At 44.1% G+C, this 27,963-nt stretch overlaps 1 protein-coding gene across 4 annotated transcripts; it reads left to right on the top strand.

Annotated features, from left to right (window-relative positions):
• Positions 1–35: 35 nt before the first annotated feature.
• Positions 36–27,963, top strand: CAPN9 (calpain 9). 4 transcript variants are annotated; one of them, XM_065630515.1, is made up of 21 exons: positions 36–76; positions 900–1,140; positions 6,118–6,187; positions 6,648–6,766; positions 7,385–7,518; positions 8,107–8,275; positions 9,812–9,895; positions 10,146–10,231; positions 12,037–12,114; positions 16,163–16,323; positions 17,015–17,172; positions 17,830–18,038; positions 18,690–18,726; positions 20,145–20,225; positions 20,725–20,782; positions 21,348–21,412; positions 23,724–23,792; positions 25,212–25,290; positions 25,962–26,078; positions 27,061–27,119; positions 27,937–27,963. In XM_065630515.1, the coding sequence occupies exons 2-21, from the start codon at positions 928–930 to the stop codon at positions 27,961–27,963; spliced, it is 2,073 nt and encodes a 690-aa protein (XP_065486587.1). In that variant the 5' UTR covers positions 36–76; positions 900–927. The 4 variants fall into 4 exon arrangements, with proteins under 4 accessions (XP_065486587.1, XP_065486584.1, XP_065486585.1 ...); XM_065630512.1 differs by lacking the exon at positions 36–76 and having other exon boundaries at positions 928–1,140; XM_065630513.1 differs by lacking the exons at positions 36–76; positions 12,037–12,114 and having other exon boundaries at positions 928–1,140.

Raw genomic sequence — 27,963 nt, 5'->3', positions numbered from 1 at the left:
ACTGTGAGACACAATGCTGTATGTAAAGGTTGGGCTGCAGAAGAAGCATAGCGACAGATGAACAATGTCATGAAATCTGGAAATCAGCAAGTATGTACGTATTTGTTCTTAAAATCCGGTATTCAGTATTGCAATGCACACAGAACTCCTTCAGTCTGTGGTCCATTAAAGGCCCCCCTCAGGGTAACATATTCTGACACTTTCCCTGGGTTTGCCCTGCTGCTTGGCACATGTTCTGCCCTGAGCCCTCCTCACCAGCTACCTCCACCCCTCCTGCGCACACCCAGCCCTTGCCCCGTGGCCAGACCACCACCGCAGAGTGGCCCAGCGCCTGGCCACCTCTTGGCCCTGCTGTCCCTCCTGCACACCATCTGATGGTGACAGCACCTGCTCGCCAGGACGGCCCTGCCACCAGCCATGCCAGCTGCTCTCCCGCCTCGGGAGCTACGGCCTCTCTTGTGGGGCTCACCGCCACTGTGTGACAGAGGGCCCTGGCTGGGTGCTGCCTGCCTCCAGGTCATCCCCAGCATGGTGGCAACCGCCTGCTGGCCCATCCCCGCTGGGGAGCAGTGCCCGGCCCTGCGCACACCCTCCCCGCCAGGCGGCTCTGCCCCGGGGGAGGACAGGGCACCACCTGGCCGCTCCCGCTTCCAGCGTGGCGGGGGCCGGCCGCTCTCCTTCCCTGTTTGCTTTCAGGGTGTTCATCTCTGCCGCTGCTCAGAGCAGCTGGGCGGTCCGTCTCGCCCTGCAGTCCAAGGAGGTGCAGCCGAGGAGGGCTGGAGGACACCATCGCTGCTCCTTTCCTCCCCCTTTTCCTTTGCAAGGCACTAGAGATATTTTTGCCCCCTCTCCTTTGTCTTCTTGCTCCCCTTCCTTCTGCCGCCCACCTCGCTCCTGGGATCTCTCTCTGGCAGGCAGGAGGGAGCCATGCCCCACCTGTACCAGGACTCGAAGCCGAGGCCGCCGGCGCTGCCCGGGGCTGCACGGACCACCCAGGGCTCGGGCAAGTCCTACGAGGAGCTCAAGCAGGAGTGTCTGCGCAAGGGGGTTCTCTTCGAGGACCCCGACTTCCCCGCCTGCAGCTCCTCTCTCTTCTTCAGCGAAAAGCCACCTATTCCCTTCATCTGGAAGAGGCCCGGGGTGAGTATGTGTTGTGTTCTCTCCTTTCATCCTGCCAAAAGCCAGATGCTGCTGTGATTTGGGATTGCGCCAAACTCATGGCGTGTTCAGGGAGGCGAAGTATGGGGGGAAACCCTTCCCACCTCCAGGGCAGCGGTGCGAGGTTGGGGTGTCGCCCACAAAGGGCTCAAGCTATGGGATGAGAGGGCTGGAAGGCTTCACTCCATTTTTAGGTGTAGTTCATTGTATAGTCACACTTTATGCATGTGTATTTAGGTACATGTATAAGCAACTTGCAATCAGCCTTCTGTCTTACATTATTGCCAAACAAAAGCAATGTTAAGATGAAAATAAGAGGACATGCAAGGATTTAAGAGTAAAATACATTATAATTATGTTCTAACTACAGAAAAGTCAAGTGTTGTTAGGGTAGGAAATTAATAATTAAAGTTTAACTTAAAAAATTCAAATCTTTTTACTTCTGGAGTATGAGCCTCTTAGATTTACATACTCACTTCCATCATGAAAGACCAAGAGATTATGAATACATGCCATGGTTACTGAGCCATTCAGTAGTAGCCAAGGGCTTGATGAGTATCTCTTAATTCATCTTGCATAACAATCATTAATAACACAGTGAGAGCCTGAAGCTTCACTAGTCACATGCCCTCAGATCACAAATGCAACATTACTCCAGGTTCCTTCTCCCCATATAACTCTGTAACTAATAGCCACAAAGAATTTGTGGCTACATTTCATTGCTTTGCTAATGACTGACATTTATTCTCTTTTGCTTCAGAGTCTGAAAGCTTCTCCCTTAGTAGAAAACTTTGCTTTGGCAACTCTGATACCAAAGGGAGAAAAAGAACAAAATAAGCTTAAAGAAGTGTTTAAATTTTGGCCTCAGCATCTGATAGTTAACATAGTGCCACTACAGAGCATTAAAGCTATTACTCCTGGACGATTTTCAGCTATGAAAAAACAGGAGATCCCTGCACATGGTAAGTGCAGCCTCTGCAGGCACTGCTGTCTTGCCTTGCCTACCTGTGCCCCACAAGCCAGGTGGGCTGTGGGGCTGCCCCTCAGCACAGGATGGAGCCATGGGGCTGAGGTGTTTTTGGAGTGGTGACTCTGGAGTGCTGTGGGCCATCAAAAATATAAGTTCTGACACTAATCAGAAATAACAGTTTTTGGCCAGCCATTAGGTGCTAGTTTGTATTTTTTTCCCGTTTGGAGCTTCACAGTAGTTAGACTTCACTGTAAAAATATGACCAGTAGCAGCTGAGAGCTTCTGTGTCATTGTGCACGGTACCCAGGGACAGCAGAGAGTGGTCTCTCCATTGAAGTTGTCACAATCTTCATCAGGATCTTTGTACGCTGAACTGGAAACATTTCCAGGATAAGCAAGTTACATGAAACAGGACCTGCCTTTATGCTCCAGTTCCCACCATGGAAAAGGGTGAACTTCTGTGAGCTGCACAGTGAGAAATAAAGTTCAGGGGAGGCTGAGAGGATGTGTAAGGACAGGGTTTTAGTTATGCTCTTCTCTGGCTTCTCAGCTAATCAGTTTCATCTCTGGTATCTACCAGGAACAGCAGCAAAATAGAGACACCGTAACACCATTTTAAGTTAACACGTTTTACTCTCCAAGTGTGATACAGGCTTGGAGCAGGTTCATTGCTCAGCTGGTGAGGTCGTGGTGCTGGAGAGGGTGAGCACAAGAGCATGGCTCCTCTGCAGGGTATCCGTGTTCAAACTGCTTTTCACAGTGGCTGGTTTTTACTGCCTCTCCTACCAGTGTTTTACAGTACCTTGGATGAAGTGTAGCACAATATATGCAGGTAGTTGCAGAGCCAAATAATGTTTGTCTTCAGATTCACACCCTGTTAGAGTTTAATCTTTAGTAATGAAAGTAGCGAAGGCTCTCTCGTTATTTTGATGTGCATATATGTGCATGTATACACATTTGTACACAGCGTGAGCAAGACCCTCAGCTAGCCATGATCTTTAAATCTCCCACTGTAATCAGTGAGCTACATGGATCTGCACCAGAAGAATATCTGGCTTTCTACAGAAATCTTAAGTACTCTAAGATTCAGAAAGATATTTAGTGATTTTGTTTAGCAATCCCTCTACATTACAAATTGAACCTTTGAAACTGTACTTTATCAAAATTTTAGAATAATCTGAAGAATAGAAGACATTCTCATTGTTTTTCCCCTTTTTCCTTCCCTTCCCTTTATTCGTTCTTAATTTATATTTAAATTCAGCTGCCAGGATAAATTTAACAGCTCACTGTCTATGAAAGTTAGACATATAAGTTGAAGAATGAAAAAAAAAAGGTGTTTTACCAATACCAAATGAGTCAGTAGTCTACAGGAGGAAGTAAGACAGAAATTCTCAAATTCTCCTGATATGAACAGCCACTGGCAACCAGTATGACAGGTACTGTATGCTGGAACTAGGCAGAGAAATGCGATCACAGAGATAAGGCCACCTAAACAGCTTCACCCTCAGCCTTTCTTAGGTCTCCATGTACCCCCTTTACCAATGTAAGACAGAGGTGCAGGGGATGCAATTTGTTTTCCTTTGAGTCTAAAGAAATACAGGTTTGATGTAGCATCAGGGGAGCCATGGGTCAACTTGTTTCATCTCAGTGAGGATTGCATGTCCCTACTTATAGGCAATATCCTTGTGCGGGAGAATTCTTCAACTACTATATGCTGTGAATGCAAGATCCATCCAGGGTTTTGTCCTGTAACACTCCAAAAGCCCTGATACACCTTGCCTGGGGGCAACAAAGCTCGTGAGGGGTCTGGAGCACAAGTATGATGAGGGCTGTTTAGCCTGGAGAAAAGGAGGCTGAGGGGAGACCTTATTGCTGTCTATAACTACCTGAAACGAGGTTGTAGCATGGAGGGTGTTGGTCTCTTCTCCCAAGTAGCAAGTGATAGGACAAGAGGAAATGGCCTCAAGTTGCACCAGGGGAGGTTTAGATTGGATATTAGGAAAAAATTCTTCATGGAAAGGGTTGTCAGGCATTGGAACAGGCTGCCCAGGGAAGTGGTGGAGTCATCAATCCTGGAGGTGTTTAAAAGACATATAGATGAGGTTCTTAGGGACATGGTGTTGTGCCAAGGTTAAGTTATGATTGGACTCGATGATCTTGAGGATCTCTTCCAACCAAAATGATTCTATGATTACACCATCCAGTCTGAAAATCCCTTTAAAATTAATATTTTTACAACATCCACTCAAAAACTGTAGAGTGTCATTTTCTTTTGTGTAGCAGAGAATGTGGCACAAGTCCAGTCAAAATCCTTTCAAGTCCTTCTTATTGATTTTTTAAATTATGTTTTGTTTGCTTTAGACATAGGAGATGGGAGAAAATATTTTTCCACATCAGTTATAGAGTTGTGTAACAAGCAATGAGCCATGAATCTAATGTGCAGACCCATGTCAGTGGAAAGGTTTTTTATCTCATCCCTTGCTAACACACAGAGTTTCTTGGTAACAGTTAAATACAGCTTATGCCATGAGAATTATGTCCCCTGAGAGCAATGATGCTGAAAAAAGGTGTGTTATTAAAGATCAGCTATTTTATCAGCTGATGTTATCTTTATGTCTAAAGACAATGAGCTGCATTTTTCATTGCTCACACCCAGTCCCCACGAGACTGGGTGTATTTAACAAGCAGGTGGGCCAGGTAAGGAGGAGCTGCTGTTTGATTTCTCTTTGCTCCACGCACTGGGGACACGAGGTGCCGTGGTACCTCCTCCCCAGGGCACCTGTGGCTGAGGCACGACCTGGCTGCCACCTCCTCCCCAGCCAAGGCAAACAAAAAGTATGCAAACCAGCTTCCTCCTGAATACTGCCTCTGCAGAGTGAGCTTCACATGAGCAGTGTGGGTTCAGTGGGGACCACGTCCTGGCTCCAGCGGTGGCCAACAGCAGATGCTTCAGCGATGAGCACAGGAAGCTGAACAAAACTGCCATGAGCCTGCCTTGATGGCCTCACAAAGTATGGTGATATGAACCAAAAGCACCGCAGTTTCCTTCTAGGAAAATGCAGGCATTAAATGATTGAATGTGTTCATCTGTTTTCCCCCTCTTTTTTTTTTTTTTTCTTTTTTTTTGTGCAAGTTTTTGCTGCTTACATAGGGTCTGCTTCATGCAATATCAGGGCAGACTGATTAATCTACAGGCATATTCCTCTACTAATATATTAGATACCCTTTTCCTACCTTTTCTAGTCAGTTCAATAAATTACATTCGATTTACAGTTCAAGGGAAAGAAGGGAAATCCTACCACATTTATTGGTTTACCACTGTAATTTTTCTGTCCAGCTGTGTTACTAGTAATTGAACTAAAACGATCAAATTAATGCTTGAGAATTGCTTTAATGCCACCATGAGCACCCGTTCCTCTGACATCTGAGCACACAAGGGTGGGTAGTGTTAGCTCCTCCTGAAAACTAACTCAGTAAAACAAATAAGGCTGCAGTGTACCTTTGTTGTTTGCTTATTTGAGGAGGAAATGGTCTCATGGTTGTCAGACACTGTATGTTCCAGGTATTACCTACAGACAAATAAAGGTCTTAATAGTGCATTTAAAGGTAAATTGCCCATTTTAGTTTTTTCCAGTGATTGGGAAAAAGAAAACAAACAACTTTAGCCAGGGTTGTCTCCTAATATCATTGAGATTCTGGATGAGGATGTGCTAAAATATTTTAATAATTGCCTACAGATGAATAAAGAATGCCAGACTTTCATTAGCAGCCAACTAATTATGAAAAAATGAGCATAGTTGATTTTTTAATTGCTCTACATTATAACTAATTAGCAAAGATTCCCCACCTAGTTTTTGTGATGGCTACACTGCTTCAGGATAATACAGTTCACGTGGCACACACCTTGCTGCATGTCTGAGTTCAGAGTGATGGTGATACTTTCCTGGCACATTCTAAGTAATTTCTGTGTCTCTCTCCCACTTTCCCAGGACATTGTCAAAGACCCCAAGTTTATCCTTGGAGGAGCCACAAGAACTGACATTTGCCAAGGGGACCTTGGTGAGTGATTCTCCCTGGGTGGACACATTCACGTCTACACCCCACAAGGAGCAGCAGGAATACCCCTACGTGCAAGCAGATGTTGTCCCTGCTGAACTGGCAGGAGCAGTGAAGCTGAAGGTGGTGCCCATGCTCACCTTGCCCACAGCCACCACTTTGGTAGCACCCACCCATCCATGCCAGGGACCATCCTGTTGCAGTGGGATTCAAGATCAGGGCATCATCCCCACACAAGGGTACTGTGAACCCAGGGAGCCTTTTGTCCACCAGCACCTCCAAACTGCAGCACAGTGCGCCTTGGCCAGGCAGGGACACACTTCCTGGGAACACACGGGCTGTCTTTTGGATTTCAAGAGGGGTGCCAGCTAACTGCCGTAACATCTCTTCTGGCCTCTGCACCAGCTTCTTCTCCTCTTGAAGGGAAGAAAATTATTTTTTTTACCTCCTTCTCAATTCACAGGTGACTGTTGGCTATTAGCAGCCATAGCTTCTCTCACACTGAATGAAAAAACACTAGCAAGAGTGGTGCCACTGGATCAAAATTTTGGGCCAGATTATGCTGGAATATTTCACTTCCAGGTAAGATGCACATCTGACATACCATGAACACATTTCCAAGAAGTTGGTCATTACATGTCATGGTCTATTTTGCAGTGGGGTTGCTGCTTATTGCAGAGGAGACACTGAAAAAACAGGGACTGCTGAGCTTACACCGTTGTTCCTGTTTTGAGGAACAATCTAGAGGATTATGTTAGCCTCCTATAGGCACACGAATAGCCACTTCTGCTCTGTGAAGACATATATGGCTTTAGAAATCATTTCACATTTTCCCGAGCACACAAGCCCCACTTAGGACATAAGGCCTTAAAGGAGCTGGACCAGGATCTGTAATCCATGTGTGTCTTAAAGGTGTCTTGAACCATGTGGTGACCGCTTCTGTAGTTATGTGGGTGACATTATCCAGTCAAGGAGCTACAGTACAGCTCTACATTTTTAATCTTAGTCTTTTCTTAAGATATACTATGCTTCCTTCAGAGCAGCTTCACATGGTACAGTGAGAATGAATGATTTACATATGACTTCTAATCAAGCCTATGATAGTCACTAACTTACAACTAGAAGTGCTGGGACAACAGAGTCCTACCCTCAGGAAATGACATGCCATCAGCAAACTCATGCCCCATCCTTTCTAAATAGTTTTGGCAGCACAACGAGTGGCTGGATGTTGTGATTGATGATCGATTACCCACCTTCAACGGCCGGTTGGTTTTCCTGCACTCAGCTGAACGCAATGAATTCTGGAGTGCTTTACTAGAGAAAGCCTATGCCAAGTAAGTCTCATTGCACATACATGATTTGCTATTTGTACATACATTATTCACAATTTGTACATACATTATTCACAACTCAAGTAAGCAGCTTCTATCCGGTATTTTTGTTGTTTGTGGTGGGGTTTTTTGCATTTGCTGCTGCCCTGATCTGAAGATGTTCTGTCCAGCTTCCGGCACATTGTTAGATACAACTCTAGCTGATAGCAACAGAGTTGGATCAAAGCCTGAATCCTGCCATTTGTGTCTCTGCTGAGACCTCATTTGATGGTCCTGGCTAACTGTGTATTTTAAAATAATTCAGCAGGTAGCAAGCTACTGACAGGCAGTGATATTCAGTCCTTGCCAACCTGACAACTGGCACTAAAGAAAGAAAAGCCCCAGGCTTTAAGGATATGGAGAAATTAATGAATTTAAAATGCAATTAACAAGGAAAGCAGAATGAACCCAATACATCCTGGGTACATTTCGGAATACTTCTTTTGAGTTCAGTTCCATTGCTGCAATTTCACACACATGTGAGAAAGTTATCAAACATGGGTATCTTCAAAGTTTTGAAAGTATGTCTCACAGTCAGCATGTGTTTTCCAGGCTGAATGGCAGCTACGAGGCTCTGAAAGGAGGCAGTACAATAGAAGCCATGGAGGATTTCACTGGGGGCGTAGGAGAAATGTATGAGGTCAAAAAGGCTCCTGACAATTTCTGTGAAATCCTAGAGAAAGCTCTGAAAAGATGTTCAATGGTGGGCTGCTCTATTGATGTAAGTAAGAAATGAGGTCTGAATTTTTCAATTTAGTTTTGTGGTTTCTGTGTTAAAAAAACCCCTACTTTTTAAGACTGGTTAAATGAATGACAAGCAGATGGATATGCACTTAACTCTGCAAATAATAGCTGTGAACTAATAGATATGTAATATCAATGTAGTCCTTAGTACACTTGTTTAAAAGAAAAGATTCACCACTTGCAGCAGGTGATGGCCGCAGTATTTAAGGCAATAATGACACAAGTACGAGCACTCAGTGAGAGAGAATTGATTTCCTGGCTTATTTGGTCACTTAACACTAAAATTTACCACAGTTTTTGAGGACTTACTGGTTCCAGAGACTATAACATCGATTTTTTTCAGCACAGAATTTTGTAACACCACCTGTGGGGACTTGAGGGACTCGAGGATTTTCAGAATCAGTGTGTTTGCAAACAAGGGCTGGGGCACAGGGTATGTCAGGTTTATCCCTCCAGAGACTGAAACCTCCACCTTTCCCAGAGAAAATGTTGCCAGTGGGTAGCACCTGCACAGGTTACTTACACTGCTCTGCCAGTGTGTCTGACCCAGAGTGAAAGGAGCTGCCCATATGCCCTTGGCTTTCAGGTGAAAAAATGCTTGAGCTGCTCAAGAGTGAAAGCCCTGTTGCTGTTCCTTGTTCACTGTGCCCAGTGGGAAAGGTGGTTTAGAAACAAAAGTGTGCCAGGTTTCTCTACCAGCATGAGCAGCTGGGGAAAAAGGTTTCAGAGCAAGTGAAAAATCCCACCAAGCACAAAATGTTTTATTTCTCTTTCAGGCAGTTTGTAACAAAAGCAAAAGAAGTGCCCAGGCTGGGGTAGAAGGTGGGAGGCTTTCATTTGCCCTCTACTCAAGAGACTGATTGTTGAACATTTGGCCAGACTGAAGGAGACCTGTTGTCTCAAACCCATTGCCTGCCTGACTACAAGCAGGGCTTTTCCACAAGCTCTCTCTTCTATTCAAGACTGTGCCCTCAACTTCGGGGTTCAGTGTTTTCTGATTTGAGCTTCCCATTCTCTCCTGATGAAGCTTTGCTGCTTGCAAAGACTAATTAAGTATTTATTGAACTAGAGAGAGAATGTGATACTCAGCTTGCCGATGGGACCCTTCACTGCTATCACTGCTCCATCTGTGTCTTCTAACAAGAAATGAGACCATATCAACATCTGATCTCAGTCTGAGAGCACCTTTTCCCATTTGAATGGCACCCATTTCACATTTGAATGGCAGTTTACATTGAGATCCTGGAAATGTAATTGGTGCTGATACAAAATCACAGGAGCGAAGAAGGTATTTCAGCCCGGAGTGGCCTTATTTTCCCTCTGAGTGAACAATGCTGAAAAAAAAGGGCACAATTGCACCATCACTGTCTGCATCAGGCAGAAAAATCAAGTTCCCTGTTCACAGTACTGGTTGTCCACTGACCTCCCACCTGATGCTTGGAAAGGACCAGGTGGCACCACTTGTGATCTCTCGCTGAAGAGGGAAATTAACATTTTTCTCCCCGTATTTCAGACCAGCAGTGCTGCCGAGTCAGAAGCCAGAACCCCCTTTGGCCTTATAAAGGGCCATGCTTACTCCGTGACTGGCATCGATGAGGTATGTTCAGCAGCACAAGCAAGGGGAGACCAGGGGAAAAGATAAGGGAGGGTCCCCCAACCTCAGGTGATGCGGGGAGTTATCCTGGGGAAGTTACCCAAATTCCCACCCATCCTTCCCTCCCATCCCCTGTCGCAGTCCGTAACTTTTGCCCAGCTGTTACAGCAGCTTGCCCAGCCTTTGCAACCTGGAGAAGACCTGCTTCCCAGCTACTGACACTTGGCATTTTCTCTATTTTCTTCTTCCCCAGGTGCGCTATCGAGGCCAGCAAGTGCGGCTCATAAGGATAAGGAACCCTTGGGGACAGGTTGAGTGGAACGGCCCTTGGAGTGACAAGTGTGTGTTCTGTCCTATGCACGCTGGCCTTGAAAAGGCCAAATCCCAGCTGCGGCTCCACAGCTTCCTGCAGCCCCCCCTATTCTGCAGAACACTAAACCAAGGGTTTACACATGCATAACAGTATTACTGCCATACTACATGTCACCCTCAGTATTTTCAAAGCTGCTCAATTAAGGGGACACTGTCAAGGTTATTTAGCCCTCAAAATCTAACATTAGCAAAAATCATGCATTATATAAATGGGCTAAGTTAATGTTAAGACACTCCCAATTGGAAAAATTATCAATTTGGTGGTTTTTTAATTTTTCTGCAAGCCTGTTTCTGTAGAACTTGTAACATAACATCCATTCTTTGTCCTACTTCAGATAAGTTCAAAACAAATATTGTATTACCCCCTCTAAGTAGCTTATGAGTGTCTAGTTGCATTTACTCTTCCGGGTTTCTAAACATATCAGGAACAGGCAGTAACCTTGCAGGTTATATATGACCATTAGATGAGACCCTCTTCTTATTGCATACACCAAAGTTGTGGAAGGACATAAAAACACATCAGGATTGGTCTGAAAAGCAGTCTGGTTTTACTACCAAAGGAAGGTAAATGCAGTGCAAAAAATACAAAAAGAAAAAAATTATATAGTAAAATACAACACTATGTTTCCCCTCAACCTACACTTTTCAATATATTTTTGCATATATGCATGGCTACGTTTTTTGTTTCACTTTCTTCTACTAAGACTTTCTTATTCACACAGATATAGAGCCATAACATGGCTGGCCCTTTAAAATTGCTGAGACATAGTCATCTGTAGAACCACTTTGAATGCCCCTGTCCTTAACATGACATAGAAATAAATGAAGTATTTCCATGTCACCTGGGATCCTTTGTTATCTTGAAAAAGAAAAATGTGAATAATTGGCATTTATAATGAGTGATTAAATCTAAAAAAAAGTTGAGAAGTTAAGATTAGGACAGGCATCTGGCAATTCAGGCTGCTTATTGAAAAGGCTGTCTTTGCAAAGCAGAGCTCTGGTGCTGCTCTTGGGAGGTTCTCTGGAGCTCAAGATGCAGAGGGACTTGCAGGTCAATACAGGAATCTGCATTAACATTTTGCGGTGGTTGCTGGAATTAAAAACCTCAACACAAGGTGTCTGCTAGTCCCTGTTTATTGTGTTAGATTGGAAATGCAGTAGAGCATTTCCAGCTTTACCAAAAAGCTTTAGCAGGTTTTTGTTCGGCTTTTACCTACTACAGCTGGAACTGTTGGGGTGAATGAAAAGAAGGCAAAGACTTTACCTGGAATCCCAGTTACTTCAGCAAATCTCTTTGTACAGGCCAAGCAGCCTATTTGGTTCCCATTGACTCAATTTTGGAGAAGTGTCTGGCCCTAAATTACTGAGAAACCTAAAAGAGGAGATGGTGCTACAGATGAAAAACAGATTTAAGGAGGGATGTGATCTACCAAAATCTTGAGGTTTACTGGTAGCCCTATTATACTCAGCCTCAACACATGACAGCAATCCCAGCTTTGAGTGCAGAGAATATGTCACGCAGGACTGTTGTGGAGAAGCTTTGGGATCTTTGGCCCTGTCCTGCTTCCAGCTACATTAGTTGGGTCTGCTGTCACGTGGAGTGACAGCAGGGTTCAGGAAACATCCTAAAGGCATTAGTGTTTGTGTGCGCTGCTCAAATGAAACACATCTGGAAGAAGAACAACCTGCTGCTGTATCCAACCAGTCATTCTGAGCCAGGGAAAATTAATTGCCGCATACTTGTAGTAAAGCTTGGGTTTGTTCTCTTGCAGCTCTCTGGAATGGCGTTTGGTCAGCCCATCGGAGCAGAAACGCCTATCTCAGGCAGCACTGGATGATGGAGAGTTCTGGTAAGCCGCAGGATATTGCAGTGTGTGTCTCTACTCAGAAATCAAGGTGCAAGTGGCCAAAATGAGTGATAAAGGAGAAATCCCTGAGTGAGGAAATGTTTGGTTTCCTCCTAGGACAGTGCAGGCAGAACGCTCACTTGGTTTTCTGTGGTTTTTTGTGTGTACACATCTATTTTAATAACAAAAACCTTTTTAAAAGTCAGCTTAGTTAATGGCATTAACATATTTCAAATACTGTGTGTCTGCCATGAATGTAACATCCTTTAAATCCTTACTATGGGCAAAGGCAGGCTCTGCAGAAGGGAGCATTGTATTGCACTCTATCACCCATGAAATGCCTTCAGGGTTGATGCTAGGAATACACTGGAAGGGAAGGGAGCCCTGAGAAGCAATACTATGTCTTATAGAAAGTAAAAGAACACTAAGATACATGTGAAATGGTGGAAAGGTTTAAGAAAAGATCAAATGAAAAAAAAATATGGTGGAGATTGCTTTTGAAGTGTGAAGTGTTCTTCCTGCCAAATTCACAATCTCAGACAGAGCAGATGGCTGACTTGCACGTTTCCCCCCCATATCAACCATGCTATGTGCTACTGACAATGTGTGGTCACATTTTCTAGGGCCAAATGCTCACATCTTTTGCACAGAGGTAAATGTAGAGTAGTATGCTCTGGGTTTATTCCAGATTTTTCCTGCAAGTTCACCTTTAGGCCTGAAAAGTGATTCAAAATAGACAATGCAGCATGTTAGGTCACATAAAAAGATTTGTCCCAAACTTTGATGCCTCTGGGGGGAAGTAGGTCCAGTGGCTGATCCAGTACTTCAGTATTTTTACGTAGGATATTTTGAGTTATTTTGCTATTGACATTGCAAACGCAGTAGGGCATTTCCAGCTTTTCCAAAAAGCTTTTGTGGTTTGGGGTTTTTTTGTCTCTTTTTGACCTGGTGACATTCTGGAGCTTATGGGGTGAATGAAAAGGTGGCAAAGACTTCACCTGGAACCCAAGGTACTCAAACAAGTCTCTCAGTGCAGGGCATGACTTAAAGCCTGACTGTGTAATGGAGATACAAGTGTGCAAGTAGTCATCAAATGAGGTATGAAATTCATGAAAAGGTCATCTGTCCAGCAGACCTAAGCTGATAGCTAAGTAAGTCCTCAGAAGTCAAATAAAAATTAATGAGGTTGAGCATATGCAGACAAATGTTGGCCTTCCTCATCCAGCATCTCAGCCATTCAGAGCAGAAAGAAAAGCCACTGGGACTGCAATTTTTGCTGAAGGACTTAAGCGGACAAAAATCATATGCAGAAGATAAGAAATGCTTCCAAAACCAGATGGGCAAGTTTGATACCAGCTAAACCCAGTCCATTAGATTTACTTTTCTTAATGCTTTTTGGCTCGTGTGTACTTCCCTAAGGAGTGTTTCCTCTTTTGCCGCCTCTAAGCCCCACCTTGACGGTTTCCCCATCAGGCTTCGTATACAGACTTTGCATGAGCAATGAATGTGATGTATGCCTAAAGACATTAACACAGTCAGATGAGGGAAGAGTTGAACATAGCTGCTACCCTCAGCTTTCAGTTTGCTCCTACTGTGGTGCTTGCTGATGCAATTTAGCTGAGGAGATGGAAACTGAGCTGTATTCCTGCTTCTGCAACTGAGGACTTTCAACTGTTCACCACTCCTGGTGGTGATTTGGCTTGCCTCCCTGGAAAGCTGGGATAATCTTTATGAGGTGCTTTGAAACCTGCTGCAAGAAATAGTGAGTAGTGAAGTAACTAGGTCCTCAAGAGTTCAAAATGCGTTGTCCGTGACACACATTATCTTTGGGCTTAGCAAATAACATAAGGTGCAATGGGGCTCTTCTCCTGTTCACCATAACTGGTTTCTACTGAAGTGGAATTAATAGTAAGTTTTACAGTCAGCCAGCTCTTTGTACATCATTTTTAAATGTGTCTGGAAGCTGAAAAGGAGCCCAGAAAACCTGCTATGCTCTCATGAACAACTTCTGTGACTGTGCTGCAGGTTTTGGGCCCAGCTTATTCCATGTGCTGACTGCACACAGAGCAATGGTCATTTCTCCCACCCAGGCTCATTTCTGTTAAATGAAGGAGAAGAGGAGGAAAAAGAAATGTATCTGTTTATTCTCATATATTGTGTTAGGTTTCATCCTAGGTGGAACAGGAAGGCTAGGGGAAAGGGTAGCGCAGGGAGGGAAATTAGGGCAAAAACTACAGAACAGTTAGAGCAAAGTAAGTGTCATGTCAACCTAGTCCCCTCTCCCCTAAAATCAGAGAGCCAGACTCTCCTCTTGCCTTCAGCAGTACAAATCCAGGACAGTCCTAGGGCAGTCAGAATAGACGTTGGCTCTTAGGAGTGCAACTTCATCTGCTTTGCAGCACATTTCCAAAGAGCCCAAAATTGCATAGTGTGGCCAGGAAACTGAGCCACTTAAAGACAGATTTTGCTATGCTGTCTCTGCTCCAGTGTACTGAGCATCAAAGTGAGAATTAGCAGTGCCTAGGGCTAACAATATGTGGGAAGAGCCAATAAAGAGGGGGACAGAGCTCAGGAAAGCAAACGCTGCTGTTTCTTCACGCACTAAAACCAAGTTGTAAAATGGCCCATAGAAAGTGTAAATTAACATCACCACAGACACCTGTTTCTTATGCAGCAGAAAAATGGAGCTAGCTGTCTCCAGCGAGCTACAGGCTAGTTCCAGAGGGCTAGCTGGGTCCTATCTGCCACTGCCACAGGTAAACGTGTGGTCTCAGAGAGCTTTTACTCTCCTTCTACTCCATTTTGCTGTGGCATGTCAGCCACTGGAGGAAAAAGATATAGAAGTTAATGTTAGAGAGGAGATAGTTATTCAGAGCAGAGGACACATCTGGATGCTAAATTGCCTTCAGGAAGGTCTAACACCTCTGCCCCTTTACAGAGGGAGGTTCAGCCTACTGAGGCTACCCTCAGTTTTAGGGCATATGGACCTCCTGTCCTTGCAGTGCCCACTATGCAAGCTCCTGTCAAAAAAGCTTCCCTACTCTGTTGCCTTTGCCCAGGGCTGCGCACCATGCCCAGATAGGTGCCTGGCTCTGGCTGTCCCTTCTCTTGGCTGTTTTCTCAGTCCTGAACACCAGGTTCGGCCAGCAGGTGTGTTGGTATCTTTTTGCCCTTTCACTTGCTAGATAATATCACATGGTTTATCTGCGACTCAGCATGCTGAGCAGGCTGTGTTTAACCAGCCCAGCCCAGCAACAAAAAAATACCTGTATTGTGGCATTTGCTTCCTTCTTCTCATGGCCATATATATGTGTTCACCTTGGGCATAAAATAGATATAGTTCAATCTACATGACATAGTAGCAGGCAGCTGCGTTCATACCACCTTCAAGGGCAGATAGGATCTGCTTCTGAAGTCCAAACACATGTTCGTCCCTCATGTTTGGTGTATGTTTTTGCTAGGACAAGGTCCCAAGCACCCACAAAGGAAGGGAGGGTGAACAGCTTGAGCCCAGGCACCTTAGCAGAGGCCCAAATATGACTTTAACCACAGTGCAGACAAGCTAGACACACCATGGCTTGGCTAATCCATCACCATGTTTCCCTTGTAGTACTGTCATGCAGCTGGTGTTGACCAGATAGCTGATTTGTAGGTAGACTTGGCTCCTGCACAGATGACTGCCATCCTTTGGCTCTCCAGCAATACAGAGGTGAATACCTCTTTCCACAGTAGGTTTTGTGCCAGCATCACTTCTTTTCATCTTATACTCAAATCTAACTGAATAAAATCAATGGAGTTATTGAGTAAAAAGAAAAGTGTAAGAAATCTCAGAATCAGACCCAGACAATAGGGTTGCCTGTGGTTTACACCACAGTGAGCAAGAGCTGGCTTCTCCCCTGGTGTACATCGGCATATGTCCATGGTCACTGAAGTTATGAAGATCCACACAAGCTGGAGATCTGGCCCTGGGACAGTGGTGAGTAAGCACTTCTGCAGGGCATCTGTCACTGAAGTGAATGACTGACTGTTCCTTCCCATGTCTTTTACTCAGGATGAAATTTGAAGACTTCAAAGTGCATTTTGACAAGGTTGACATCTGCAACTTGACTCCAGATGCCCTGGAAGACAGCACTGCCCACAAGTGGGAGGTGACCATCCACCAGGGGAGCTGGGTCCGGGGATCCACTGCAGGAGGATGCAGGAATTTTCTAGGTAAATAAATACTGCTTTGAAAATGAGAAGCAGGCACTGAAGTCCTTACCCACCCTCTCCTGTTACCCTGTAGCAGAATTGTGGGTGAAGGCCAGGCCAGCTTAGTCTCAGCTAGCAGGAACCAGCCAAAGGGACAGAAGTTCATATGGTCCCACTTGAGATTTGGCAGTAAAAGAGCTGCTTTCTTTGCTCTCAAGTTCATTGGATCTGATTTGCTTCTAATTTAGAGTTGCACGAGCAGGACTAGCTCAAAAAAGAGTCACTTAAACTGCAGCAGTAAGGGTAAAACGAGACAAAAGTCCAGCTCAGTCAACATGTTTATGTGGCTCTGAAGTAGCACATGGATCTGAACTGTGTTACTCCAGACTGGCACCAGCACTATGGGATCATTGTAGCTAGGTACTTTTAACAAAATCCCATCTGACAACTTTATTTAAACCATAGTAACTTAATAAAATATCAGGCCTAAAATCTTTCCTACACCTAGTTCCATGAAGGACTTTGGGATTTGGCTTATTTTCTGCAGAGCTTAGTGGAAAGAAGCATGACCATGACAGCTAATGGAAAAACTAAATTTGAGCAAAACCTCAGCTTAAATGTCTTTTTTGTCCTTTTTTTTTTTTTTGGTAGTTGTAGTGGTGGTATAATTATCCTGAAGCAAGAAACTCTCTGGTGTTCTTTACATTGGCAGAAACTTTCTGGACAAATCCACAAATCAAGCTGCATTTGACAGAGAAAGACGATGGGCAAGATGACTGCACATTCATAGCAGCACTGATGCAAAAGGATCGCCGTAAACTCAAGAAGTTTGGCGCTGAAATGCTAACGATTGGCTACTCTATTTATGAGGTACTCTTGCTTTTACAGCACAGTAACCACACTATCAGTATCAGCATCTCTCTCTGGGTCTGTACCCTGCCAGTCATCACGTATTTTTAGGGCCCTTGCTTTTAAAATAATTTTCTCAGTTACACCAAGGCCCATGGAGTGTTTTTACTTGGTTGGGTTGGAGTCCTCTCAGAGGAGGATTTAGGAGTCCCTGTGGGGCCATGGGTTCCTAGGACAGACTCCTCAGCCCATGATTCTGTCGTCCCCGGCCTGGCTCCCGGGGATAGGATGTTGATTCTTTTGACCCTCTTGGGGCTCATCACACACAGAGGTGCCTGTCCCTGAGTGATGCTGGGGGTGGCAAATCTGTTGTCACCACTCTGTGACACCCTATCTGGGATGGTGATATTTAATGGCAGGGAATGTTTAAGCAGGAAGGCAATGTCCCAGCGTCCTCTTAGATTGCCTTCTGGGTGGGAAAGCACCACCAGTAATGGGTCCTTGCCATAGGGTGAGAGCTAGGTTGCTGCAAGCATCCAGGTAAAGGGACGAGATTCAGGGTCACGGCCAGGGGACAAGCTTATGCCGAGCAAGGTTTGACTGCATGACTGGGAAAGGGGCAAGGATTGCTCCAGCACACCACGACCAGTGCAGCACTGCTTTCATTTCCACCCTTAGAGCCCCAGCAGAGATGGACACCTGGGCAAAGACTTCTTCAGGTACCACCCCTCCAAGGCCAGGAGCAAAACCTACATTAATTTAAGGGAAGTATCCAACCGATTCAAGCTGCCACCAGGCGATTACATTCTTATTCCGACCACGTTTGAGCCGCACCAAGAGGCAGATTTCTGCCTGAGGATTTTCTCCGAGAAGAAGGCCATCACTGAGTAAGTCAGCAGCAAGTCCCAGGACCTTCACTGTTCACCCACGTGTGGGGTCAGTGGCTCCCTGGGAGGATCCAGCTGTGGGGTCCCCAGCCCTATGACAGAGCCCTAGCGTAGGAATTGCCTAGTTTTTTTGGTTTGGCTAGGGGTTTTTTTTGCGTTTGACCATTTTTGCTAAACCTGACTTTTTTTGGAGCGGAGTTTAGGAGATGGGGAAATATGGCTTGCTATGGGGAATGCTCTGGAAGCTTGGCAAAGAAGAGTTGCTAGCTGCCTGATACTGTCCAGTTATCCTCTGTGACTGCATGAGTGTTTGTTTCCTCTCAAAGTTCGTCCAAATGACAATTTTATATTTAAAAAGGGGTATTGAGGAAAAAGTGTGTGCACAATGAACAAAGAATGAGATGAATTCTTTAGCAGGCAACATGCACAGCTGTGCCCTCCCTGAGTCCTGCTTAAAGTCTGTTTTAAGGGCTTATGCCAAAATTTAAACAGTGCAAAAATCGGATTGTCTGATGAATTTTACCTAAACTTAACCTATTCAGTAAAAAGTGCAGTTTTATCATTCACCTCTGGAAAATGTAATGAGCAAGTTTCCACCCCAAGCAGATGTTTAATATCTTCAGATACCAAATGAGGTTTTGTTTTCTCCAGGGATCTAGATGAAAACGTTGCCATTGATCTCCCTGAGGTAAGTCTACGGAGTTAAAATAGCAAGAGAATAGCTAAGCAGAAGCCAGCACATGCTGCTTTTACTGTCTTTGGCTAAAACACATTCATTTCACAGGAATGTTACACAATTGCCAGCTTTGTGTATGTGACTGAAATAGTCAGTTCTGCTGAATATGGTAAAAGAGCTGTAACAATCAAAATCATAATCATTATGCTTCTGCATCCACTTCAAGGCAGTCAGCATCAGCCAGCAGCGGAGGCGGGTATCAGCTGCCACGGGTGTGCTGAAAGAACACCTGTTAACATCAGGAAGGCACATGGCCGTTCACATCTTCTAAAATTCTATTTGTTATGAAAAAATAAAAGGCAAGAGAATGTCCACAGACCTACATTTATTTTGCATACAAATATCTTTATTTTACTTATCAATTTCTGCAGGATTTGAGAGAGAATGCTTGATACACACATGTGCCTACTGAAACGATTACATTATTTTCCTTTCTGAACAGCGTGGTCTGCCTGCTGAGCACTATTTGCAGCTGAGTCTGAGCCAGCTCCTGTTTAAGCGTATCCCTGCAAATAAGCTGTTGATTGTGGTGTGCCTTCCCATGGAAACAAGCTAAGCCAAGATCTGTTGTGTCATTCTTTAGTAAAACTCTCCTACCAGGACCAGCTAACAAGTGTGCCTCCATTTCTGGGATCTGAGGGCCATGCTCAGTAGCAAAGTAAATCTGTCCGCCTGTCCCAGTACCATTAAGGAGCTGTATCCAAACCTGAGCAGAAGGAAGTGAGGTAGCCATGTTTTATCTTCCATGGGTAGAGAAAACAAACCCGACTCTTTGCTTCCTGTGCCGTTGCCTTCTTTTTCCCCATTTTTTTGTCACAAGAACTCCTCCCTCTTTACATGGTCACCCCAGCTATGGCAGTGGCTCTACACTGCTGCATCTCTCTGCTCATCAGTGCAGACTGAAGCCTGGACTCTGCATCCCTGCAGCTGGCTGAAAGTGCTTCCAAGGCTCAGGATGGCTCTGGGTAATGCACCAAAGTGCAGCCAACTCTGGTTCTTGCTCTCAAGAGGGGCAAGATGTCGCTGGATGATGCCACTGGAAGTTGCTCAGCGGAGCTGAGTGGTTGTTCAAGGACTGAGGAAGCAGAGTGGTGCAGGGGAGGTGTTTTCCAGGATGGGTGCTCTTGGTTTTGAGATAGCCAAAGCAATGGCATACTACGCAATCACCCAGGTGAGGAAATGAGGGGTGAAACTCCCCTTGGGCAGCTATTATAAATGGTTGGTAGGCCTCCAGGCTAGCAATGTTCAGGAGCATGTGTACCCTTATTTTAAGATGAACTATGTATCCCCCTGATGCACAGAGGGGCTGTGTGCAGGAGAAATGTCATGTTTTACAATTCTTATAACGAGTTGTGTGGTTGATGTTACAGCCTCCAAACCCAACCCCAAGTCCACAAGAAACAGAAGAAGAAAAACAGTTCCGGGCACTGTTTGAGCAGATTGCAGGAAAGGTGAGTGCAAAACCTTTGTGGGTCATAGCAAGATGTAGAAAGAGGGGAGACACTTCTACTTCCACCCAGGGCCGGGTGAAATGAAAATGCTGGGTTTGTGGAGGGGTATACTTAGTTGTAGTGTATTGTTTGGGCACCAGATGTGACCATGCATAATGTCTAGATGGAGAAAGGTGCAGTCCCTGGTGAGCAAGCAGGAGGACCAAAGCTAGAACTCAAGGTCTGAGGGACCCTACCTAGTTCAGTGTCCAGCTTTTTCTTTGAATCAATGGTTCCTGCTTGAGATCTCCTTCAGACAGCCTTATGCACAGCAGCGCTCTTCTATTTTGCCAGCCCTTTAGTTTTTAGCCTTTTCTGGGTTTTGTATGGTTCTCTTTTCCTGAGTTGCAATAAAGTACAGATGGGTGATGTTTGTGTTTTCTGAGGTTTTTGGTATGTCTGATTACAGAAACAGTTGAGTAACAGATGCTGCACTTTTTTTTTTTTTTTTTTTCTTTAGGACATGGAGGTATCTGCAGAAGAACTTGAATATGTTCTGAATGCTGTATTAAAAAAAAGTAAGTGCTGAAAGCCTTCAAGTTAAGGACTGTAAAGAACTTTATAAAAGCTGCCATTAAATTCACTCACAGATAGAAAAATAAAGGCTGTATTACAACTCCTGCCTGGTGTCCTCCAGCCAACCTAGGCAGAAGCAGGAAACCATCTGGTCCATGATCTGACCACGAGCTTGCCCTGCCTCCAGCATGAGGCCCGCTCTCCGTTGCACTGCTGCTCTGCTGTGGAGTGACAAGCGCTGGGCTGGGACTTGTAAGACCTGGGCATAGTCCATGACCCTGCTACAGGCCCGTTGTACAACAGGAAACCTGTCACTCTCCAAGCCTCATCTCCTAATTTATGAAACAAGGACAGTATTTCCTGTCATGTCTTCAGTAAATACCTCCTCTGTCTGTACTACAACTTCTCTATAGTGAGGACTGTCTTAATGTTCCAGTGCACAGGTCCTCCCACAATGAGGACTAAGAGCCAGCTACCTCTGCTTATGAAATCCTATTTTCTACTTTCAGTTTATAAAAGGTAGACTTTCCCAGTGACTGCTTTTCTTATTATTGTCCCTTTTTTCAGCTAAGAACATCAAATTCAAGAACTTAAGTATAATTTCATGCCGAAATATCATTTCTCTTATGGATGTATCCTTTCAAATAAATGCTTGTAGGGCTAAATGAATACTGAGTATAATTGTCCATAGCATTACCTGTCATGGATAGCAGAGATGGATGTGGTAATGACACGGCAGAACACTACCCAAAGAAATATTAAAAATTACATGGAAGTTGTGAATTATGTGAATCTAGAAATTTAGGGTTAGGAGCTTCAAGACAGATGATTTTCTACTGCAGACTTAGAGGAAGATGCTTTAATACTAAGCACTTGTAGAAGTAAATCTCAAATTTACTCTTAAAAGGCCTAGAAAAGATAACTTAAGAAAATTCTGTTTTCTGGAGGGTTAAATTCATCAGTTGTGCATGCAAGCAATGGGTCAGAAATTAAGGATCAGCAGAGTGCTGAAAATTACTGGTATCAAAGCTGTGTGGTGTTTTCACAACCAGACAAAAAGCTGGAAAATCTGGTCTTTCAGCTAGATCCTGGAACTCCAGGAAGCAAACTTGTGGGCGAGACTTGCCTGTCCAAATTTAGGCATTTGTGGTGTAGGTGTCTACATCTAAGCTAGCTTTCCAGACTTCCTTTGTAGACAGCAAAAGGATGGTGTAATTATGCTTGTTCTGGATGTGCCTAACCGTGAGGGATGCTAAATGATTGCTCAGACATTAGGTGAGATGAATCACAGCCCTGGTACTTTCCCACCAAATCGGTCCTTTGCAATGTTGTGGTGCCTGTTCAGATTGCTTAGCATGGCAGGTAGAATTGTTTTTTGCAGTATGCCTCTCTGATAGACAATTTGGTTACATGTGAGACAAAACAGATACAGCCCTGATAAGGCAAGTATCTAATATTTTGTGTATGTCTTGCTTGTTCAGCCAAGAAGTTCTTATCTTTTGCTTTTATTACTCCAGTCCATGACAGAGGTAACATCCTCTCAAACATTTCAGAAAACCAAAAGAGACAAAACTTTATCCCGCTAAAGCTATGTCCATGATGTTAAAATTCAGTGTAGATCAGTTGCCATGCATCTGCAATGAGAAACAGAGGACCAGCCCTGAATTTTCTCCCTTAAAAACCAAGTTTCAGTAGGGAACTGGTCCATGTTCATATCTCATCCTTACATGGTATTGGGACAGAGCCAGGGTCTGCACTCGACCCAGGAGCATGGCACCAGTCCTAGGTTTACTATTTAGGATATAACTAAATAGTTTCCATGATTTGCAATGCTTCCAAGCAAATCTGCATAGTTTTGAATAAACGGGAAGATATCTCTTCGTCTGTTTTGGAGGCACAAGCAACACAGACGTAATCATCCTACTCTGATCTTGGTATTTGGAGCACAATGGAGGAGCAAAATGATACGAATGCAAACCCGAGTCAATGCTGGCCATGTCCTCTGCATGTCATATGCCACCAAATTCCTTGGCTACAGTGACCATGTGCCAGTGTGGAGGGAGGACAGAGCTCTACATGACCCCAGGAAGAAGAACCTGGTTGGGTAAAAAGACCGACTTTTGCAGGAGTGGTAACGTCCTTGCGATCTGTGGGTGTGCTCAATAACGTCACCAGTGTAGGTGCTTAAATAGCAGCAGGCATTAGCTAGACCCTGCTTGGCATATTTTGACCTTTGTGAATGCTTGCTAGTGTCCATCTGAGCAAGGGTTTTGTCCTGACAAGTAAGATGGAAAAGGGATGGAAAGGGCCAATTCCTTATTTAGTATTTTGGAGCAAGTGCCCCGTCCTGCAAGCGAACTGTGCTTGAGCAACATTTGTAACTCAGTAAAATAAGTATTAAGACCCTCACACCTCAGGCAGAGGGAAGGCCAGGCACATCTAATGACTGCCTCTCAGAACTGCTGTGCAGACATTTTTTTCAGACCATGTGGACTGGATTTTGCCAGCCTCGCCACACAACTACCATTAATTTTTGGTTGAGCCATTGCAACAGAGCCTGGTCTCTATAGCACATTGGTTAACTAAGTCCTTCAAGTGGCAATTTGTTTTAATCAGGTAACTTAATTCTCTGAATCATTTATATCCCATTCACATCCAAAGCTGTTCTTGTCTCAGAACAATCTGTCTGTGTTTCTCCTGTGGAGCCTGCATTGCTCAGCTGTGTTTTTATACCACATAATGTTCCCCGAGTATCACAGCCACAGCCACGACTGGAGCTGCCGGAGCTGCACCTCCACCTCCTCAGAAACCTCAGTATCGTTTTCAGCAGCACCATTGACTTTCCAGGCAATATGTTTTCTGCTTAAAGGAACAGTGCACATAAATTCGGACAGAATTTGGACCTTTGTGTAACAAATCCTTTTCCTTAATTCAGATTACCAGACCAGTGGCAACGGGAAACTGGAATTTAATGAGTTCACAGTTTTCTGGGAAAAAATGAAGAAATGGATAGTAGGTGACATTATTAGTTGTATTTGTTTCTCCATTTTGTTAGCTATTTCCTGCATAGTTTATTATGTATACGCAGACAAAAATGGAGACAGGAGTGTTTACAAGCCACAAAGTTAAACTCAAACCAAATGTTTTAAAAGTATGGGGGCTTGTTTTGGATGGCCAGAGACATTCTCAGTTTTCCATGATGCTAAACCATACTGGTTTTCTGGAACTAACAGAGATTTTTTTTGTAAGCAAATCAACTATGTTTGGGATAAAGAATGCAATGGGCACTAATAAGCAAGCCAATCAAAATGAAACTTAAGGAGTTTCCATTACTGCTCTTGTACAGAAGAAAGTGATGATTCATGACTAGGAGGAAACAACAATTTCCTAAGTGACTGCGTTTCCCTTATTGATCTCTCAGGAGTCTCTGAAGTCTGGGAAAGTGTTGATTCTAATTTTAAACATATCTCCCTGCCACTGTGCATGGCAGTAAGAATAAGCAGGCTTGCAGAATCAGGCCACAGGCTTGCAGAATCAGGCCACAGGCTGAACATTCAAAAAAAGACATCATAATTGTTTCCTCATGGTCATTAATAGTTTTTTTCTGAATTCATGCTTCACCCAAGCATTCCAAATATGCAGTTCTCTGCCTCTTGTCTAGCCCATCAGAAATAGCAAACACTTTTTCTGGGTACTAATGCCACATCTCTCTTAACAAAGGATGCATTGTTTTTTAACAAGGGGGCTTGAGAAATCCTTGTGTCCTGTAGGGAGATTCGCACGTATATTTGCTGGAAAATTTTAAGCTGAATGTGACAACAGCTCTAAATAACTCATATTCCAAAGGAGAGATGTATTTGTTGTCTCATTAAAAGGATGGAATTTAACTCCAACTTAATAATTATTTAATATTTAGGTCAAAATTGAAACCATTTGTACCAGTTCTCTTAGTTGTGCCTTGAATGTGGCTGTTTAGATCTTTTAGACCTAGAAGCAAATGAGTAAGTGACAATCTTAACTTCATGTTAAACAAATTGTCTCTAGCCTTCAGAATTATAGAGAAAAACACAAGAAGAGATCAGGAGAGTGCCTCAGTTAAGAGGCAAAAAGCAAAGATCAATATGTCTTTCCTAGATAAAATAACTTTAAAAAATCATGGAATATTTTATGAAGACCAACCCACTATTTTCGAATGCTTGGGTTTGGCAGAACTTGTTTAAGTTTCACAACAATCTATTCACATGACAGACAAGTGGGACTCAGATTTGCTTCTCAGTTACAAAATCAGACTGGATCTAGACTAAAGTCTTGTCAGCTTGCTTAAACACTTATGCCATGCAGTTAGAGATAAATGCCTCGCCTTGCTATGCCATATCTGTGCTCCCTTTCATATGCAAATACAGAACTTTCAATGTGTTCCTCTCATAACAGAATATCTTTCTTCAATTTGACTTTGATAAATCGGGCTCCATGTCCTCCTATGAGCTTCGCAGTGCTCTTAAAGCTGCAGGTAAGACAAGCATCGCGTTTTATCTGGGAAGTCTGTCAGGCAGAGCAGCTGTGGGTGAAGACACCTGCAACCAATCATGCAGGTTGGGTGACCCTGAACAGGGAGGAGGACTAAACCTCAGAGAGGACCAGTGCACCTAGAGGAGACACTGAGTGGACTCAATTTGCCCCAGGTACCCCCAACCCTGCAGGGCAGTCAGTCAGAGCAATCTTTACATTTCTGCTGAGCTCTATTAAACTCAGCAAGGCTGTACATGTGCAGGGTTAGACCCTGAAACAAACCACTTCAGAGCCCATCTCCACTTAAGGTCAGAGGAGCTGTGTGTAAGCTGTTCGTTATGAAGAGCAGTCAGTGTATTTTGGCACAAATTATTTTTACTAAAGTAGTTAGTTTTGCAGAGATCCCTCCAAATTTCAAGTAGATGGAATGGTCCCTCATGCATCAAAAAGAGCATGGACCAGAAACTACAGTGACTGCAAAATTTCTTGCTCAGCATTTGTTATTTCTTGCAAGTTTAAAGAACTTTGTGGTCAGGTCACTTTCTGGATGGATGTGTGCCATAGAGCACCCTCTCACTAACTACTTTTCAAGATTAGCTAGTAAAGATTTGCAGATTCCTCCATGGCCTAAGAGGTTGCTCACTTTTCCTTTGTGCGTGTGTCTTTGGGAAGGATACCAACTCAACAACTACCTGCTGCAACTGATTGTCCTCCGATACTCTGATGAACAGTTCCAGATTGAATTTGATGATTTTCTGAACTGCTTAATTCGCTTAGAGAATGCAAGTCGTGAGTATCTTCTTCCTCTGGAATTTCTTCCCTTTTGAAAAAAAAAAAGTTCCATTTTCGGCTGCCATTGAGTGTATTGCACAGTGTCTGAGATCAAGTGTGTACATGGCTAACAGAAAGGAGATGTGTTTAGCATTTGCTTTTAGGATGGCTTTTCTCCTGTAAAGCGAAAAACATTCTGCTGCTAATGGAAAATTTCCCCATGTGAATAGAGCCTGCTTCATAAACTCCGCAGCAACATAGAAGGCATGTGAAGAATGCTGGCAATGTCCATGTTATAGCTTTTCTTGTGGCTCACCCATGAGCTTAATTTGGGATCACAGAAGTCCAAGGTTCAAATATAGCTTGTGCCTCATGCAAAGAAATGATTAGCATGCACTTAGGCAGGTATCTCCTTTACCTTTTATGCAATTTGTCCATTTTTGGCTGAAGATATGGTTCCCTGTACATGGAGGCACTCTGGGTCTCAGTTCATCCATGCACAGGTTCTCTCTCATGCCAGAACAGAAGCAGTAGAGAGAAGTAAAATAGCTGGATAAATGCTGAAGTGATCATTAGTGTTGCTCCAAACTTGAACTAAATTCAACTTACTGTATGAGAAGAAAATCAACTTTCTTGAGTGATATTTTTCATTTTGTTCTTCTCTTTACTTTCTGGTTTGATCTGTAGCAATAGAAGTATTGACCTACTGAGAGAGAAAAATTAAATAAGAGATAAAAAGAAATGCAGATTGCTTGGCTTCATTTCAGAGTATCATCCTGAAATGAGACTTGTACAAAGCCCTTAAGTCAGCAAGACTTTTCCTCTTGCAAGGACTTCATTTTGTCAGAGCAGCTACTAACCAAGCAATCCTGAGCGATCCGCCTTTGTGCCAGGCCATCCCTCTCCTTGGCACGGCCACCCGTCGTGGTGGGATGGCGAGCTCATGTGTGAATATGAATGAGGTTTATTTATAGTGCCGGTGTCCTGTTTTTCATTTCAGGAGTATTCCAAGCACTGAGTGTGAAAAGCAAGGAGTTCATTAACCTGAATATAGGCGAGGTATGAGCATAGCTTCATAAACACTGACAAAATGATGGGGCTTCTCCAGAGCTTTGTCCTCTTCTATGAACCCAAGTATTTCTGCCTGACACTTCAGGTGACATCCATGTCTGTGAGACCACAGGGGGCATCTGCCATGAGTTTCAGCAGGGCTGGAATTTTACAGCAAATGCACTGATTACATCTCCTCCATGCTATTTCCTTCCTTCCTTGCCCTGTGGCATATTGACAGCTTCCCATCTCCCTTTCTAGATTCTCTGCCTTTTCCTTCCTTGGGTGCCAGCTCTCGATGGAGGGAAGGAGGGGAAGCAGATGGGGACAGAGGGTCTTTCAGTCTCTTTGAATCTCTCAGAAGCTCACATCAGCCTCTCCTGTGCATGCCCATCATCTGCTTCCCACACTGTCAACACAGGCTTCTTATTTTCTTGTGCTCTCTTTGCCTCCCTGTTGCACACATAGGCTGTTTCTCATTTTACACTAACCCAAAACTTCCTGGGGTAAGGCACAAGGAATCCTCCAGCAAAACAAACACGGGAACCTGTGTGGGCTGCTGGGATGCAAGCAAAATCACTGCCATTATCGGCCCCTAGTGCTTGGAGACCTCTGCCTCTGTCCCTCCAAACAGAGAAGTAAATGCTGGCTGAGGTGTCTCCTTAGTGACAGGACATAAAAGCCTGGTAAGCAAAGGTATTTTTCCCTGCATGGAATCAATTCAGAGCAAAGCACTGCTTTTGAACATCTCTCTTTCATTTGGGGAAAGGGAGGGGGAAGGGCCTGAAATGACTTATCGTAAAGTTGATGTTTCTTCCAATATTAGTTCATCAACCTGGCAATGAACATTTGA

Source organism: Caloenas nicobarica, chromosome 3 (genome assembly GCF_036013445.1).
Source record: "Caloenas nicobarica isolate bCalNic1 chromosome 3, bCalNic1.hap1, whole genome shotgun sequence".
NCBI classification, from domain to species: domain Eukaryota; kingdom Metazoa; phylum Chordata; class Aves; order Columbiformes; family Columbidae; genus Caloenas; species Caloenas nicobarica.
Note: the sequence above shows the minus strand (reverse complement) of the source record. Positions and strands in the feature narration are given on the sequence as shown.

Bases quoted from the DNA above. Each gene is read 5' to 3' on its own strand.
- CAPN9 (XM_065630515.1), top strand. From the start codon at position 928: ATGCCCCACCTGTACCAGGACTCGAAGCCGAGGCCGCCGGCGCTGCCC. The intron at 8,276-9,811 runs GTAAGTAAGAAA...CCCGTATTTCAG, and splicing joins TGGTGGGCTGCTCTATTGAT to ACCAGCAGTGCTGCCGAGTC. The intron at 17,173-17,829 runs GTACTCTTGCTT...TTCCACCCTTAG, and splicing joins TTGGCTACTCTATTTATGAG to AGCCCCAGCAGAGATGGACA.